The sequence below is a fragment of the Tamandua tetradactyla genome, chromosome 1 (assembly GCF_023851605.1).
Source record: "Tamandua tetradactyla isolate mTamTet1 chromosome 1, mTamTet1.pri, whole genome shotgun sequence".
NCBI lineage: Eukaryota > Metazoa > Chordata > Mammalia > Pilosa > Myrmecophagidae > Tamandua > Tamandua tetradactyla.
Genome location: NC_135327.1, coordinates 18290214 through 18309294, shown reverse-complemented (window position 1 = coordinate 18309294; position 19081 = coordinate 18290214). Strand labels below are relative to the sequence as shown.

The 19081-nt window shown below is 35.7% G+C and overlaps 1 protein-coding gene and 1 pseudogene across 3 annotated transcripts in view; one reads left to right on the top strand and one right to left on the bottom strand.

Annotated features, from left to right (window-relative positions):
- Positions 1-19081, top strand: part of ITCH (itchy E3 ubiquitin protein ligase) — a 237554-nt gene that overhangs the window by 181267 nt on the left and 37206 nt on the right. For all 3 annotated transcript variants that reach the window (XM_077110773.1, XM_077110787.1, XM_077110780.1), the window contains 4 exons: positions 5375-5463; positions 7423-7582; positions 7845-7978; positions 8301-8441. In XM_077110773.1, coding sequence (XP_076966888.1) covers positions 5375-5463; positions 7423-7582; positions 7845-7978; positions 8301-8441 — 524 coding nt within the window. The remainder of the gene's footprint in view (positions 1-5374; positions 5464-7422; positions 7583-7844; positions 7979-8300; positions 8442-19081) is intronic.
- Positions 15432-16631, bottom strand: LOC143678168 (large ribosomal subunit protein uL11 pseudogene; annotated as a pseudogene).

The window sequence follows — 19081 nt, the reverse complement described above, 5'->3', positions numbered from 1 at the left end:
TAAATTTAATTTCATTTCCATCTACCTTAGTACTTAACATTTTAAAAGAACGTGTAAACAGTTTTGCATGTCTGTGCTTTCAAAATGTCAGAGTAATTTAAAGTAATTGGTGTGTTTCAGGTTTCCATTCCTAAGCTAAGTGTTTGAAATACATATCCAAGTAAGAAAATAGACTTTTAATAGACAAAAGTCTAGAAATAGCCATATAAAAATTATCAGACGGGAAGAAAGGAGAGGGAAAGACTTTGTTTTTACACTTTATATTAGTTGCATTTTGTATGAACATATGTTAATTAAATGCATTTTGTATGAACATATTTAATTATATAATTTTTTAAAATTTAAGGTAGGAAAGAAACTGCTTGGGTTATTGATGATATCTGGGGGGGAAAAAAGGGTTTTCCAGAAGTAGACAACTGATTTTTTTTTTGACAACTGATTTTTTAGCTGTAGTCAGAACCTGAGTTAATTTACTAAGTACCACTAATTTATAGATATCAGTAACAACCAACTGCAATTAAATTTTAAGTGATTTTGTTATAGGAAAGATTAAAATGACCAGTGAAAAAATGACTTACCTGAAACCATCCAAATATGTAATGGTTAGTACTTGCTTTACCGCCAAGTGTGAAAGTTATTCTTTATTTTCTAGCCCCTATACTATTATTGCAGAAACTAAAGCTTCAGAAAGTGCCAAACTGAAATCAAAAGGGAAAGAGACTATCTGAGATAGTTGAGAGTAGCTGGCTACTTGCTTTCAGAAACAGTTATGTTCATTTCCTAGTGGAGCCTCAGTTATTAACGTTGAAGGAAAAAAGCCAGTTGGCATCCAACTAAGTAGGAATAGACAGTTTTATATTGGCAGTCGTAGCCCGACTGAGACCATGTAGAGAATTATAAATTATTCTCTTGATCTGCTGTAAGTCTCCAAAGCCATTCCCAATTGCAGTCTTTGCCTGTTTCTATTTTTCATATTCACAGTCACCCTTTAGTCACTCAGTAGTCAGTCTCTAGTGGGCTATTTCTTGGAAAGTATCTTGCTGGTAGCAGTGCTGAAAAGCTGCAAAACATTATTGAACTGTCCCTTTATCTTTTTTTGTTTGTTTGTTTTTTAAACTTAAAGGCTTTTGCAAAAATACAGATGGCATTAAAAATGTCATGCTTGATTTGACATCATCACTTACATGTGAAATAAAGAGCATAAGGAAAAATTTGATTTCTTTAAAGATGACAAATCTGATAGTAAAATTTGCATTAGATCATCTTTACAACTGTTGGATGAAATTGCTCTTGGTAGTAAGTGTTTCTTTTGTTATCATAACACAACTGCTTATGGAGGAAATTGCAGGAGAAAACTTTGGGTGTTTTTTTCCTCTTCATGTGACACATTTGTTAAATAGAATTATTTAAGATATTTTGAACTTTGAGGCATCCCTCATTTTCATTGCTGTATTGTAACCTATGTTTGTATATTAATCATAAGCAGGTACCTTCCCTTTGAATTGTTCATTACACCTGGGTTTTTCTTGTTTGGGATTTGAATTCATGAGAGCAATCTGTTTTGTGAGGAACTGAGAAAACCCACATATAAATGTGAGTCTGGACATTTAAATATGAGTGTTCCCAAACTTATCACTTGATAAAGTTAGAGATATTATAAGAACTTCTCCTCTCCAGGCCTTGTGATTTTTTTTTTAAACTTTTTATTTTGAAATACTTTCAAACTTACAGAACATTTACAAAAATAATACAATCTCATTCAGAGAACTCAACATATTCCTATCTGCTCAGATACCCAGATCCACCAATTTTAACATTTTGCTACATTGTCCTGATCATCCTATCTATCCATCAATCTATCAATTCATCTATCTATCCACCTATCAATCTGTTCTAGTTTGCTAGCTGCCGGAATGCAACACACCAAAGACGGATTGGCTTTGAATAAAAGGGGATTTATTTTGTTAGTTCTTCAGAGGAAAGGCAGCTAACTTTCATCTGAGGTTCTTGCTTATGTGGAAAGGCACAGGATGGTCTCTGCTGGCCTTCTCTTTGAATCTCTGGGTTCCAACAACTTTCCCCAGGGTAATTTCTCTCTGCATTTCTAAAGGCCTGGCTGAGCTGTGAGTGCTGAGATGAGGTATGCTGAGCTGCTTGGGCTGTGCTGCATTGCACTCTCTCATTTAAACACCAGCCAGTTAAGTCAAATGTCATTCACTGCAGTAGGCACGCCTCCTAGCCGACTGCAGATGTAAATCAGCAACAGATGAGGTTCACGTACCATTGGCTTATGTCCACGGCAACAGGACTAGGTGCCTTCACCTGGCCAAGTTGACAACTGAATCTAACTACTACACCATCCATCTGTCTGTCATCCATTTTCTGAACACTTGAATGTATACATCATGTTCCTTGAACACTTAATACTGCCCCATGTACATTTCTAAAGAACAAAGATATTCACTTATGTGTCCACTTTAAATGCAGTTATCAAGTTCAAGTAATTTAACATTGATAGAAAGCATATAGTCTATATTCCAATTTTTTCAAAAGTCCAAATAATGAATGTCCTTTTGAGCCTTCTTTGCTCCTTTGTTAAATCCCTTCCAGGATCATGTGTTGCCTTTAATTGTTGTCTCTTTAGTTACTCTTTTTTTAAATTTTGAAAACATACATACATCATAAACTTCCCCATCTCAGCCACTCTCAAGCACATAATTTAGTGGACTTCATTACCCTTCACTGTGTTGTTGTACCTCACCACCCTTCAGTTACTAAAATTTTCCCATCTTTCCAAATAGAAACCCTATACCCATTTTGCATTAATTCCCCATTCCCCCTGACCTACCTCTGACAAACTGTACTCTAATTTCTGTCTCTCTGAGGTTACATATTTAATAGCCCAAATATGTAACAATCCCAAAGATTTGTACCAATCAAAATCAAAATTTGCTTTGATGCCAACTTAACTTCAGTAAAATGCACTGTTCCCATATCTGCCACATCACCCCCCTCATACCTTTATATATTTCTTGTCACAAATGACATGTTTATACATGTCCAAAACCATTGATTTCACATTATATTTTGTACATTTGCATTTTTAGATCCTGTAGGAAGGAAAAAGTGGAGTTAAAAACCAAAAATACTATAATATTGGCATTTATATTTAGCCTTGTTGTTAAATTACCAGATCAGGGCTTTCATCTATTGCCTATTGTTCTTTTCTTTCAATCTGCAGAACTGCTTTTAACATCTCTTACACAGTTAATCTAGTGGTGACACACTCCCCCAGCTTTTGTTTATCTGGAAATGTCTTAATCCTCATTTTTGAAAGGCAGTTTTGCCAGATATGGAGATGTTGGTTGTCAGTTTTTGCTTTCAGCACTTTAAATATGTCATCCCACTACCTTTTTGCCTCCATGATTTCCAATACAAAATGGACATTTAATCTTACTGAGATTCCCTTCTAGGTGATGTGTTCTCTCTTGAGGGTTTAAGAATTCTCTTTATCTATGGCATTTGACAGTTTGATTATAATATGCCACAGCATGAGTCTATTTGGGTTTATCCTGTTTGTGATTCATAATGTGCCTTGGATATATATATTCATGTCTTCCATTAAATTTGGGAAATTGTCGCCCATTATTTCTTTGAGTAGTCTTTGCTTCTTTCTCTCTTTTGACTCCTAGGACATCCATGATGCACATATTGGTATATTTGATGATATCCCACAGGTTCCTCCAGCTGTGTTCATTTTTTTTCATTCTTTCTCCACAGACTGGATCATTTCAGTTTTCTTATCTTCAAGTTCCTTGATTCTTTCTTTCTCCAACTCCAATCTGCTGTTGAGCCCTGCATAGAATTTTAAATTTCTGTTACTGTGGTCTTCAGCTCTGTTTGGTTCCTTTTCATAATCGCATCTCTATTTTGATATTCTCTGTGTTCCTTTGTTGTTTAGGACCATTTTTTTTTTTTAAGGCTTTGTCTGGCATGTCCCAGATCTCATTGCCCTTATTGATGATTTCTAATGCTTTAATTTCCTCTTTTGCCTGAGCCATCACTTCCTATTTCTTTGTATGTTTTGTAATCTTTTATTGAAACCTGGTCATTTTGATAATTTTAATGTATTATTGCTAGAATTTAGACTAAGGCATCTGTTCCTTAAGTTTTTATCCAGCTAGTATTATGACACTATTCCTTGTATATGACATCATTCCTTGAATGCTGCAAGTTAACATAAAGGGGTGGGGTAGGGAGAAGGAACAGAAAAAGAACCTCCCCAGGTCTTTGCAGATTGACCATTGGGAGTGCTCGTCTTTAGAACTCTCCATACAATGAGTTAGATAGAAGATAGCTCCAGGCCAAAACAAAGGGGCCTCCCTTTGATCTGCCTTCTACCTGCAAGGCAAGTTCTAGAATGAGAAGTCCTTCAGGTCACCACCACCAGACAGATTAGATCAGAAATACAGGTTGCCAGTATGTACACAAAGGTTATTCTGCTCCCTCTAGAACTGGTAACAGAGATCCTTTGGGCAGATCCAGTGAGGGGTCAGGAATGGGCCAGCCAGGACACCAGAAGATACGTCCACTTTTAAATAGCATTTTTCTTGATTCAATGCTCATCCTGTTCTGGAGTCTTTTAACTGTGTTCTGGAGCTTTGAGAAACATGTTTCTGCCAGTTCTTGCTGGTTGTTCAAAGGTTCTGTCGGGGGAGGGAGAAGGAGAGACAGAGCCCTGAAACTTCTCACTCTGCCATTTTGATCTCCCTGAGATATTTTTTCTAAGTAATAATATTTTAAATGCTATACTGATTGAATTTTAGGCAAATAATTAAGTCGTTTTACAGAGGTGAAAGCAAAATGATCTATCCTTATAATTCAATAATAGTACTGTCCTTCAAATATGATGATGTTCTTACTAACCTATAGTAGGACATAAAGTTTTAGTTAAGTTTTTCAGGTATTGACAAATTTCCACTGAAAATGAGTTTCTGAAGTTAACTGCGTTCTTTCTGTAACCACTGAGTTTCATTTCTGCTCATTAGCCAGTTAGTTATTGTGTGTTACCCTTTTGCTTCTGAAAAAAAAATCTCTTGACCCAAAAAAAGAAAAAACCTAACTTCTGTCCATGCTCACAGTTACTCTGTTCTAAGCAATTGAAAAAAAAAAAAGCTATTTAATAATAGCTTCATTTTTAAAACTTATATATTTTAAAATATGCAAAAATATAGATAGGTACTATATGAAACATAATATGTAAGATGTTATGAAGCTTTGCTATATTGTCTATATTGATGACAACAAACACCTATGACAAGAAGAGTGGTATTTCAATAACTGCTTTCACAATTTTTTTTTTTTTTTTTTTAAGATAATGAGCTTCAATCCCCAAGATCTGCGAAGACGTTTGTGGGTGATTTTTCCAGGAGAAGAAGGTTTAGATTATGGAGGTATAGCAAGGTAGTGATAATATGAATACTCAGAACTTAGTTCCTTTCTTCAAAGGTATCATTGCACTTTGCTTGCAAGTATTATTTTCTCAATCTAAATTTCAGGAAAAGGAAATGTAGCGCAAATTATTGTTCTTTTATTATGCAGCAGCTACAGAATTTCATCCATATCACTCATTTAATCCTTAGAATAACTCGATTAGAATTTTACAGGTGATGAGATTTACCTGAGTCATACAATGAAGTTATAGAGCCTGGATGCAGGCTTTGCACCACCTAGTCCTAAACCAGTGCTTAGTCTACTACCTAATGTTCTGTCCCACAGAGCACACAAGGCCTTTTAGTGATCAGGTCGTCTCCTCCCCACCTTACCAACCTACCGTCTTTGGTCACAATGAAGTTACTCAACTACCAATTCAGATGCATGTATCTGTCGTAAACATATAGAAAGGAAATTTGTATAAAATAGCAGCTGGAAGTCTTAATTCTCCTTTCTTTATATTGGAATGTGTAATCAAACTCCAGAAGACAGACTCAAGCAAGAAATTGCTTTGCTGTTTACACAAATACATATATCAGGTTAAAAATGTGTATTGCATTGGCAGTGGAAAGGGAAGAACTTTGGAGTCAAGACTAGATTTGATTTCATTTCTGCACTCAGTGTACTGATCTTGGGCGAATTTTTTTATTGGTAAAATAAGAATAGTAATATCCACCTTCCCAGGATTATTGTGAAGGTTAGAAATTTGTTTTGACCTGGTTCAGAGCTTGAGTCTGTATGTGCTCACTAAGTGGTGTCTATATTTAGTTAGTTCTTATTTACATTATTGTGTATCAAAGTTAAAAATAAAACTGTTTTTAAATGTATGAAGTAAAGAAGGAGGGAAGGGCCAACCTACCCCACCTGAGTGAGTCATCTGCAATCAAGCATCAGCAAAGGAGGAAGAAGGAAGGGCAGTAAGACAGTTATTACAGAAAGAACAAAAATCATACAGATTGCCCCACAGTGCCTCTCGCCTCTTTCCTCTGCCTCATGAGAATATCTGCATGCTTTTCTCTGCATGTGTGCATTATACATTTTCTGCCTGCTTACTCAGAAAAAAAAATATATGAAATTATCACAGGTAAATAGTAAATGTGAATAGAAACATTTACTTTTGTAGAAGTTAAAGATAATTCAGGAGGAGGGTGACTTTTCATTTTTAATTGGAAAATCACCTAGCAGTATTAGGGTATAAGCAGTGCTACCACCAGGGTCAGAAATTAATAGGAAAAGAGATTTATGACACAAGCTGTCACCACATGTGTTATCCTGGATCTGCTCTCCCTCCTGATCTACCAGACTTACCCATGTAATATAGTTAGTAGCCATAATCTTATTGTAATGTTGGTTTGTATTTTCACAGCCTTTGAAGTAGAGTTTCTGAGACAATTTTAAAATGAATCAGGGGATTGAATTAAGTGCTTTGCTGCCTCAATGAAATCTGAAGGATTTTAATGTTTTTCTATCTTCTGTTTTTAAGCCATAGGGAGCAATGTCACTTGGTAGGGATCACCATAGGGCTTAGTAATAGAATAATATTAGACTCATTTCACCTGCTTTAATGATATGGATCAATTGTGAATTTTAGTATTTCATAGATTCCAAGATTAACATTTTCATTTTTTAACATCCCTGAAATTGAGATGTGTTTTACAATCATAATTGGAAACTTGGTGGTTCAACATATAATGGCACCTTTAAAGTCCTAGATTCTTTGAAATATAATAAGCAGTGATTAAATGTCATCTCTGTAAATATGAGTTTAAACAGAAGCAATAAAGATCAGCAAGGGACGAGAAAGCTGAAAATCAGCATGGGATTAAAAATCTGAGCAATGTATGTTCCTGGGAACTGTATAGCATTACTCTTTGATTTGTAACATGGTTACTTATGAGATTTTTTACCTAAGTTTTCTTTTGATTTCAGGGAATGGTTCTTTCTTTTATCACATGAGGTGTTGAACCCAATGTATTGCCTGTTTGAATATGCAGGGAAAGATAACTACTGCTTGCAGATAAACCCTGCTTCTTACATCAATCCAGATCACCTGAAATATTTTCGTTTTATTGGCAGGTTTATTGCCATGGTAAGTGCAAACGGAGATCTGTGTGTTTATGTTGCTGTTTCAGCATTGCTGAAGCATTGTTTCTTTAACTTTCTTATTTGAAATTTTCTCAAAATTAAGATAATTCTGAGATTGAGTTTGTTATATCTGCTCTTTTCCTAGGAATGTACCATAGTAGATCCTACGACAGGAAAGATTTTTTAATGCAGAGTTCATTTAACATTTTTAAATAAAATGGCTGTCGTGTAATTATCTTAAATGGTATTGTTTTCTTTTGGTACAGGCTCTGTTCCATGGGAAATTTATAGACACAGGTTTTTCTTTGCCATTCTATAAGCGTATCTTGAACAAACCAGTTGGACTCAAGGATTTAGAATCTATTGATCCAGAATTTTACAATTCTCTCATTTGGGTTAAGTAAGTTTCTGTTTCTATTTAATTTCTCAGAATATAGTCTATATATCTTCATTATGGTATTTGTAACTTATCCAAATTGTAAGCGTGTAATTGGTTTATCGGATTTAAATGACCTATACATCAAACCTTTCTCATAACTCAGTGTAATACATTTTATAGAAATACACCCAAAATCTTAGACAGAAATATGGTGACTTTAGAGCATAATCTTCCAGTTTTCTTAAAGCTTAATATTATTTGCATCATATGCCTTTATATAGAAACAGTTTTAAATTGATTGAATTGTTGGATTTAATAAATAGTGCTAATTTCATTTGTGCAGAGAAAACAATATTGAAGAATGTGGTTTGGAAATGTACTTCTCAGTTGATAAGGAAATTCTAGGAGAAATTAAGAGTCATGATTTGAAACCCAATGGTGGCAATATTCTTGTAACAGAAGAAAATAAAGAAGAATATATCAGGTGAGAGAGAATGCTGCTTTTGACATAGTGCAGACTATCTGTTGAACCATAGCATGTTTCTCATTGCCTGGTAATGCTATTTGATGATATGTCAAAAGTAATAACATTTGCCTTTGTACTAATCATTATGAGAACTGAACATATATTATGATATTAATCAGAGTTCCCCAGAGAAACAAAACCAACAGGATACATACACACACACATACACACACAGAGAGAGATTTATTATAAGGAATTGACTCATGTGACCATGGGAGCTGGCACATCCAAACTCTGTAGGGCAGATTGCAAGCTGGAAACTTTGATACAGGGGATATTGAAGTCCTGCTTACAGATTCCTCAGGGAAAACTGATTGGCTAGAAATTCCAACAAGAATCAATGCTCAATTTAAAGCAGAAAATCTTCTCATCTCTGAAACCCTCAATTCTGGCTTTAAGGCCTCTGATTGAATGAAGAGATTCCCACCTTTGCTGAGGAACGCTTCCTTTGTAGATTGTAGATGTCATCAACTGATTGTAAATGCCATCATGTAATTATAGATAAAACTCCCATCTGTGAAATATACCCTCACAGTAACAAGCAGTCCAGTACTTGACTAAGCAATTGGAGACCATAACCTAGCCAAATTAATGCATGAAATTAATCATCACAATTATTAAGGGCAAGATAGATCACTTTCTATCTTATAAGTTTATTGAGAGAAGAACAGGGAAAGTGATTTGGGGAGTAAGAGAAGGGAGATATTATTTCAATTCACCTAGGTTTTAGGGAGCAAGGAGCTAATGATACTTAGTTGAAACTTAAAATTTGGGGAGGATTCAGTTTTGCAGAAATGGGAACAGAAGAATGGAGACTGGAAAGCTTATTTCACAGATAATAAACAAGAGTGGCCATAGTGTAGCCTTTTAATTAAAATGACAGCCAAGTGATAGATATGGGAGCCAGATTACAAGAAATTAAAAACTAAATTCAGATTCCAGTCAGTGTAAATATTTTCTTTCAACAATTCTGCAAGCAAAGCAGTGAGAGGTCAGACAGATACTTATAGAGGAAATATCCTGCAAGTATATTCATATAAACCTCAAAATGATTAATCCAGTGGTGCTAATGGGTTTTATACCCCTTTTCTGGCATATATTTAAATTAACCAGAATTTTCAAGATTGATTAAAAGAAATTTTGGTCATACAGAACTTCCACTGTTTCTCTACTTTTCCTATGTAAGCAGTTACTTCTCATTTCTAGTTTTGGCCCAAATGTGGGGGTTTTAGAGGTAAAAATAGCACTAGATCACTTTAAATACCAATTGTGCAACCATTGTGTTATATAACATTGTGTCATTGAAAAAGTCTCAAATTTTTATATAACTGTTTTCATGGGGATTATCCTAAAATCGATTATTGTCTTTTGTGCCCTTGTAAGTAAAATGTCGGGTTATAGTATATCCTCTCTACTGCTTTGCATTGGTTCATGCTTCTAGTCTCAAGTTACTGTTCATTCACATCTTCTGAACACTAACTAATTCTGTCAGATCAAGAATAAATTTAGCATATATGCTTTTTTCTCATTCCAGTTTCTAGATCTCTTGCCTGTTTTGCCCTCCATAATTAAAAGTGCACACTTTTACAGTTACCAAATACAAGTCTTTTCAGGTGGACAGTCATTTGTTAATATAAATAAGCCATCCCTTTAAATTTTAATGTTTGATTTTTGTTCATTAGTTCTTTCTCCAGTTTTTTCTTTATGATGTATTAATGATACTCCAGGGAGGGGATCAAATATCAAGATTCTAAGAAAATAAGAGCTGTTACCGTATTTTCCAATAGTATGGTCATTGAGAATATAACATTTTAAGATAAGTTAGAAGGTTTTCAGTGTCTTCTTCAGTACTGGTTTGCTTATAATTTCAGCATTTTATGGGAGGTTTTAATGTTCAGATTGTTAAGTGTACAGTTGAAGGTTTTGTTTTTGCAGTAAACTTGTATTTATTAAGTAGCAATATGATTATCTGTCCAGTGTGAGTTTTGACATATGTATATACCCATGGAAACATGACCCAAATCAAGTTATAGAATAGAATATTTCTTTCTCTCATCCCCCTTAGTAGTCAATACCCCACACACCCGAGCCCAGAGGCAACCATAGTTCTATTTCTGTAGCTATAGATTAATTATATCTTTTTCTGGAACTTCCTAATAGAACTATATAGTATGTACTCTTGTGTCTGGCATTTATTCAGCCTTTGTGTGAGATTCTGCTATGTTGTTGTATATACCAGTATACCAGTATTTGTTCCTTTTTGTTGCTAGGAAATATTCATTTTATATTTATCCATTCTACTGTTAAAGGATGTTCTTTGAGTTATTTCCCAGTTTGAGGCTTGTTCTAGTTTGCTAGCTGCCAGAATGCAATATACCAGAAATGGAATGGCTTTTCAAAAGGGGAATTTAATAAGTTGCTCGTTTACAGTTGTAAGGCTGAGAAAATGTCCCAATTAAAACAAGTCTATAGAAATGTCTAATCAAAGGCATCCAGGGAAAGATACCTTGGTTCAAGAAGGCAAGGCCGATGAAGTTCAGGGTTTCTCTCTCAAGTGAGAAGGCACATGGCGAACACAGTCAGGGCTTCTCTCTCGGCTGGACAGGCACATGGCGAATACGGTGTCATCTGCTAGCTTGGTCTCCTGGCTTCCTGTTTCATGAAGCTCCCCGGGAGGTCTTTTCCTTCTTCATCTCCAAAGGTCGCTGGCTGGTGGACTCTCTGCTTCATGGTGCTGCAGCATTCTCTGCTCTCTCTGAGTCTCTCTGAATCTCCAAAATGTTTCCTCTTTTATAGGACTTCAGAAACTAATCAAGACCCACTCAAATGGGCAGAGACATGTCATCCCCTAATCCAGTTTAACAACCATTCTTAACTAAATCACATCAACCAGGGACATGATCTCATTACAGTTTCAAATATACAGTATTGAATAGGGATTATTCTACCTTTAAGAAATGAGATTTATATTAAAACATGGCTTTTCTTAGGGGGCATACTTCCTTTCAAACCAGCACAAGGCTATTGGAAGTAAATCTGCTGTGAACATTCTTTTTGTGGATATATATTTGTATTTCTCTTGGGTAAATACCCCAAAGTAGAATTGTTGGGTCAGAGAATGAGTATTTAACTTTATTAGACTCTTCCAAACAGTTTCCCAAAGTAGTTATACCATTTGACAGTCCTATCTGCGGTGTCTGATTTTGCTTCATGTTCTTGCCAGCGCAGTATTGTCAGAGGTATCTCATTGTGGTTTCAATTTGCATGTCTTCCTTAACTGATGATATTAAGTACCTTTTCCGGTTGCATACTGGTTTATTTGTAGAACTTCTTTTGTAAAATGTCTGTTTGAGTTTTACCCAGTTTATAATTGGGTTTTTCTTTTTATTGCTTTCTAAGAGTTCTTTATATATTTTGAATTATTAATTTTAGGTCTTTTTTTTAATATAAGCATTTAAAGCTTTAAATTTCCATTAAGCATGTTTTTGCTTCATCCCACAAATTTTTACTTGTGTTTTCATTGTCATTCATTTCAATATATTTTCTAACGTCCCTGTGATTTCTTCTTTGATCCATGAGTTATGTAGAAGTATGTTTTTTTAATTAATTTACTTTTTTAAATATAAAAAAACACCAAACAAACGCAAATGTTCTTAATTTTTGATCATTCCATTCTACATATATAATCAGTAATTCACAATATCATCACATAGTTGCATATTCATCATCATGATCATTTCTTGGAACATTTGCATCTATACAGAAAAAGAAATAAAAAGACAACAGAAAAAAATTCATATACCATACCCCTTACCCCTCCCTTTCATTGATCACTAGTATTTCTATCTAAATTTATTTTAACATTTGTTCCCCCTATTATTTATTTTTATTCCATATGTTCTACTCGTCTGTTGACAAGGTAGATAAAAGGCGCATCAGACACAAGATTTTCACAATCACACAGTCACATTGTGAAAGCTATATCATTATACAATCATCTTCAATAAACATGGCTACTGGAACACAGCTCCACATTTTCAGGCAGTTCCCTCCAGCCTCTCCATTACATCTTGACTAACAAGGTAATATCTATTTAATGTATAATAATAACCTCCAGGATAACCTCTCGATTCTGTTTGGAATCTCTCAGCCATTCACACTTTATTTTGTCTCATTTCACTCTTCCTCCTTTTGTTCGAGAAGGTTTCTCAATCCCCTAATGCTGAGTCTCAGCTCCTTCTAGGATTTCTGTCCCATGTTGCCAGGAAGGTCCACACCCCTGGGAGTCATGTCACACGTAGACAGGGGGAGGGTGGTGAGTTTGCTTGTTGTGTTGGCTGGAGAGAGAGGCCACATCTGAGCAACAAAAGAGGTTCTCTTGAGGGTGGGCCTAATTTTAAGTGGGCTTGACCTATCCTTTGTGGGGTTAAGTTTCAAAGCAAAGAAATAAAAGAGCAATAGTTTTCAAAGCACTCTCCAACAGGTGGTTACAGAACAGATCCCAGAGTTTGTTATGGGCTACCATACTATCCTTTCATATTTTTCCTTCTAGCTGCTCCAGAATATAGGAGGCTAGAGGGCTTAAATACTTTTTTATCATCACAGTCGATTTTTTTTTCCTTTTTCTTTTTTTTTGTGAACAATAACATATATACAAAAAAGCACAGCACCACAATTAGTTCTAGAACATATTTTAGACTTGGGCATGGGTTACAATTTCACAATTTGAGGTTTTAACTTCTAGAAGAGGTTAAGTTTCATAAGAACAAACCCCAAGATTGGGGGCTCAGCCTATAGCTTTGGTTGTCCCTACTGCTTGTGAGAATATCAAGAATTTAATTTAGGAAAGTTGAATTTTCCCCCTTTCTCACTATTCCCTGAAGGGGACTTTGCAAATACTTTTTTATTCACTGTTCAAATCACTCTGGGATTTATCGGGGCATCACTCTGGACAGACCAACAAAATCTCATGTCCTACTCAAGGTTCCATGTACTTATGGTGTTCAATTAAGCTGTTGTAGAAGTATGTTTAAGTTCTAAATATTTGGGGAATTTTTCAGATACCTTTTTGGGTTTTTTTTCTAATTCAATTCCTCTGCGGGTCAGAGAACATTCTCTTTAATCATTTCAATCATTTGAAATATTTTGAAACTAGTTTTATAGCCCAACATGTGGTCAGTCTTTTGCATTTGAAAAAAATGTGTATGCTGCCGTTATTGGGTTCATGTTTTGTAAATGTCAGTCAGGTCAAGTTGGTCAATAGTGTTGCTAAGGTCTTCTGTATCCTGACTTATTTTCTGTTTACTATTCTATCTGTTATGTGAGAAATATTGAATCTTTCAACTATAAATATGTGTGTATTTCTTCATTCAGTTTGTCAGTTTACGTTTTATGGATTTTAAACCTCTCTTGTTCACAGTTATGGTAATATGTTTACTTGATGAAGAGACCCTCATTATGACATATCGTTCTTTATTTCTGGTAATGTCTTTTGTCCTGAGATCTACTTATATTTATAATATATATATACATTCTAGCTTTATGGTAATTCGTATTTGCATTACCATAAAATGGTAACAGCTTTCTCCATCCTTTTACTTTCAGTCTGTCATTTCTTTGTATTTAAAGTGAGTTTCTTATAAATAGTATTTGGCTATGATTGCCTGTGTTTGCTTGCTTTTATACTTATCCTGGTTGGTGTTTGCTGAGATTCCCGGATTTGTGATTGATGCCCTTTTTTTTTTTTTAATATAACCTTTTCCCCTTATTATTTGTTTATTTCTTATCCATCTTCTTTACTCATCTGTCCATACTGTAGATAAAAGGAGTATTGGACACAAGATTTTCACAACCACACAGTCACATTGAGAAAGCTATTTCATTAGACAATCATCTTCAAGAAACATGGCTACTGGAACACAGCTCTACAGTTTCAGGCTCTTCCCTCTAGCTGCTCTAATTCACCATAAACTAAAAAGGGAATATCTATATAATACGTAAGAATAACCTCTAGGGTAATCTCTCAACTCTGTTTGAAATCTCTTAGCCACTGATGATTTATTTCTGTCATTTCTCTCTTCCCCCTTTTGGTCAAGAAGGTTTTCTCGGTCACTTAATGCCAAGTCCTAGCTCATTCTAGGATTTCTGTCCCACGTTGGCAGGGAGGTTTACACCCCTGGGAGTCATTTAGAGAAGTCACGTAGAGAAGGGGAGGGTGATGAGTTTGCTTGCCATGTTGACAGAGAGAGAGAGAGAGGCCACATCTGAGCAACAGAAGAGGTTCTCTGGGGGTGACTCGAAGGCCTAATTTTAAGGAGACTTAGCCTATCCTTTGTGGGGATAAGTTTCATAGGGACAAACCCCAAGATTGAAGGCTCGGCCTACTGATTGATTGCCCCGCTGCTTGTGAGAATACCAAGAATTCTCCAAATAGGGAAGTTGAATTTTTTCCCCCTTTCTCCCCAGTTCCCCCAAGGGGACTTCACAAATACTTTTTTATTCACTGTTCAAATCACTCTGGGATTTATTAGGGTGATGCCCTTTTTATTATTTGTGGAAATTTTTTGGATTTATAGATGTTCCTTTTGCTTCATTCCTTATCTGTATTATTTTAGGGTCTTACATTACACATATATTTAACTTTTGTTATCATCTCATGGCTATCAGATGCTCAGTTCATTTTTTTTTCTCTATTCTTTAGCTTGGATAATTTTGATTGACCTACCTTTTTAATTCATCGATTTTTCTGCCGTGCCTTAAGCCCATCCAGTGAAATTTTAATCTCAAATATTCTAGAATTTCCGTTTGGTTCCTTTTTAGGGTTTCTATTTCTCTGTTGAGAATTCCAATCCCTTTACCCCTATTTGCCATTTTTTCCTGTAAATTCTTTAATACTTATTTTTTGGGGGTGGGGGGTTGTCATTTATTGAAATTTTTTCATTGTAGTTTTTAACTAGCTGGGCATTCCACTGCACCACTGTTCATGCCATGAGGGTAGCCTCTGTCAACATTGCAGCTTACAAACTGGGCAGTGCCTGGAATTTCTTGAATGGTTCCGAAGAGTTCTGTGGCTAAAGATAGGTGCTGTATCTGTCTGGCAATGTTGATGATCTTATCAAAAGTAATATTTCCACTGTGCTTAACATTTCTCTGCTTCTTTCTGTCTCTGGGTGGTTCATTGAGGCCTTTGATGATCAGGTCAGAAACAGAAGATACACTTCAGTCTTCCCTGTCTGTTCTGATGGGTCAATTTCATTGTAATCCTTAGACTCTTCCAGCCACCAGTTTACCTTGGTAGTATCATCATCAACTTTTTCTAGAGGCAAACCCAAGAGGCCGATCTTGGGGTCAGGGTAGATTGACACTTGACTTCCTTAAGTATACCTCAGATACATGACTTTGATCTCCTTTGGTTTGAACTTGGATGGCCTGGTGGAGGCAGCTGGTACTGGATGAATCCAGGATGGGACAACCAAAGAAAGTTATACCTTGGCTTCCTCTGAGCCAAAAGCTCTTTAACACAAGTTTGATAATTGTTCTAAAGTCTTTCTTAAGTGCAATATTGGGTCATTAGTGGGTCTTTTCTTTAGACTTTTTTCTCAATTATGGGTTACGTTTTCCTGCTTCTTTGCATGTATATGTATTTTTATTTTCTTGTGGGTGATACATAGTAGAATCTCTGAATTCTTTTTTTCTTCCTCTAAGTTATATTGAGTTTTGTTCTGGCTAATTGCTTTGATCCTGTGGAAGCTTGCTAGAACTGATCTATTTCTATTTTGCCTTAGTCCTAGAATATGAGCCTTATTAATGGGACATAATCATTACCCCTAAGGTGTTATCCTTCTGGGGCTTTGATGAAAAGCTGAAAGTGCACGCTGAGCCACTCGGACTTTGTGAGATGTCCAGTCTTAAATTCTGTCTCTCTGGTACCAGGTAGCTGCTGAAATTTCCACTTAGTTCTCTAGTTTCTTGTTGTTGCTTTCATTAGGTTCCTTAGAGCCTCATCCTACACAGGTATGATTTACAAGTCAGCCAAGGATTTGAAGTATAAATTAGTACGTAGTTCTAGGGCTCTTTTTGTCTACTTTCTTGTTGTAATGTTCCCCCAGCCACTTTGGCAACTTCATGCTTACATCTTAATGTCCCCATAGTCCATTAAGACTTGTTTTCTGCCTTGGTTCCTTCTCCTGTGCTCTGTGTACACTGTGAAAATGTTCTTTGAAGAAACAACCCTGAATGTGAATTGCCTCTAGATCCTTCTTTTCAAGGAGCTCATCACCTCCAGTTTCTGCCAGCTTTTGGTTTCTCTCTTATGCCTTCAATTGTTTTTTTTTATTTTTTTATTTTTTTTCAATTGTTTTTTTATAATTTGTCCAGAGTTTACAGTTATCATTGGAAGCATTAGTCCAATACAACCTACTCTGCCATTTTCTAGAATTTCAGAGAGTTTACAGTAAACTTTTAGGACTCCAAAAATTATCAGAAGCTGTTGTTGAGTAATTGTATGCCTAAGATAAACATTCCTGACATTGGAATTTTTAAAAAATAAGTATCATTCTGTAGCAAAATGGAAGAAATTCACTTTATTAATATTTATGATTTAACTCTAAGACATATATATATATGAAGATTAGGAGAAATGCAAAGCTGAAAAATATGGAATATTTGATAGAGGAGAATTTTCTTTTAATATATTTTTATTTTAAAAAAGTGCAAAGAGGAGAGGGAAATCATTGGATTAAAGAAATTTAAGAGACTTTTGGAATAGATGAACCTTTTTTGAATTCTCAAGCAGTAAACTAAAAAAATTGAAATCAATTAGATTTTGAGGACTGAATATTTTATATTAAGAGAGTACTGTTAATTTCTTGGTATGATATAGTATTATGATTGTGGTTTTTTATTCCTTTTTATTTTTTATAATTTTCTTATTGTATAATATAGCATATATACAAAGCAAAGAAAGGAAAAAGCAATAGTTTTCAAAGCACTCTTCAATAAGTAGCTACAGGACAAGTCCCAGAATTTGTCATGGGCTACCATACCATCATCTCATATTTTTCCTTCTAGCTGTTCCAGAACATAGGAGGCTAGAAGGAGTAAATATTTTTTTATCATCACAATCGGCTTTTTTGTGCATGTGAAAAATAACATAAATACAAAACAATGAATTTCAAAACACAGCACAACGTTAGTTGTAGAACAGATTTCAGAGTTTGGCATGCGTCATAATTCCACAATTTTAGGTTTTTACTTATAGCTGCTCTAAAATCCTGGAGACTAAAAGAAATATCAGTGTAATAATTCAGTAGTCATATTCATTTCTTAAACCCTGCCTTCTCTGTATAACTCTACTATGACCTTTGATCTTTCTATACCACTCGTTAGGGGTATTTGGGCTATGACCATTCTAACTTTTTCATGTTAGTAATATCCCATTTCAGTAATATGGGGTAGGGAGATGGAACAAGCTGATGTTCTAGAGAGGCTGGCCCCTCTAGGTTGCAGGACTGATCTGTTCCAGGGACCCATCTGGAGGTGTAGGTTTCTGGAAAGTTACCCTTGTGCATGGAACCTTTGTAGAATCTTATATAAAGTCCTAGGTGTTCTTTAAGATTGGGTGGAATGGTTTTGGTTTTGGTTTGGCAAGTTACGAAAGACAGCAATGTCTAACTGAAGCTTGCATTGAGAGTGACCTCCAGAGTAGCCTCTAGACTATTTGAACTCTCTCAACCACTGATACTTCATTAATTACACTTTTCTTCCCCCTTTTGGTCAGGATGGCACTGTTGAGCCCATCATGCCAGGGCAGGCTCATCCCTGGGGTCATCTCCCTTACCACCAGGGAGACTTTCACCCCTGAATGTCATGTCCCACGTAGGGGGCAGGGCAATGATTTCACTTGCAGAGTTGGGTTTTGAGAGAGTGAGGCCACATCTGAGCAACAGAAGAGGTCCTCCAGAAGTAACTCTTAGGTATACCTATAGGTAGGCTAAGCTTCTCCTCTACATACATAAACTTCACAAGAATAAGCCTCAAGATCAAGGGCCTAGCCTATTAATTTGGGTGTCCCTATATTTGACACAGTATTAGGGGTTTCCCTGGTGGTAAAGTTTAATAGTTCCATATTTTTTCTCCCTAAAAGAAACCATACAATAATTGTTCTTTCATTTCTGGCTTAATTTTCCTCACCAGATGTCCCTCAGGTTCATTCACATTGTTGGATGCCTCCTGACGTTACTCCTTTTTGTAGCCACACAATAACTTATCATAAGTATATTCCATCATTTGCCAATCTACTTCTCAGTCAGTGGATCCTTCAGCCACCTGCATTCATTAGGCATCTTATATAATGCCCAAAGTCCACAGTCCAACAACACTCTTCAATTTTAATTTCATTGTTCCCAAGAGAGATAACTAGTAAACATACCCTCACCAAACAGAAGATCTAAATCTCCCCTTAACTCTTGTCAGTCCTCCCATTATTTACATCTGTGATGCTGTAGTACTTCTGATGTTTTCCTCTTAAACCTAGCACATAGCTTGCAATAGCAGTTTTCCCCCTGTGCCCTGGACTTAAATGCTCTTTATACAAGAAT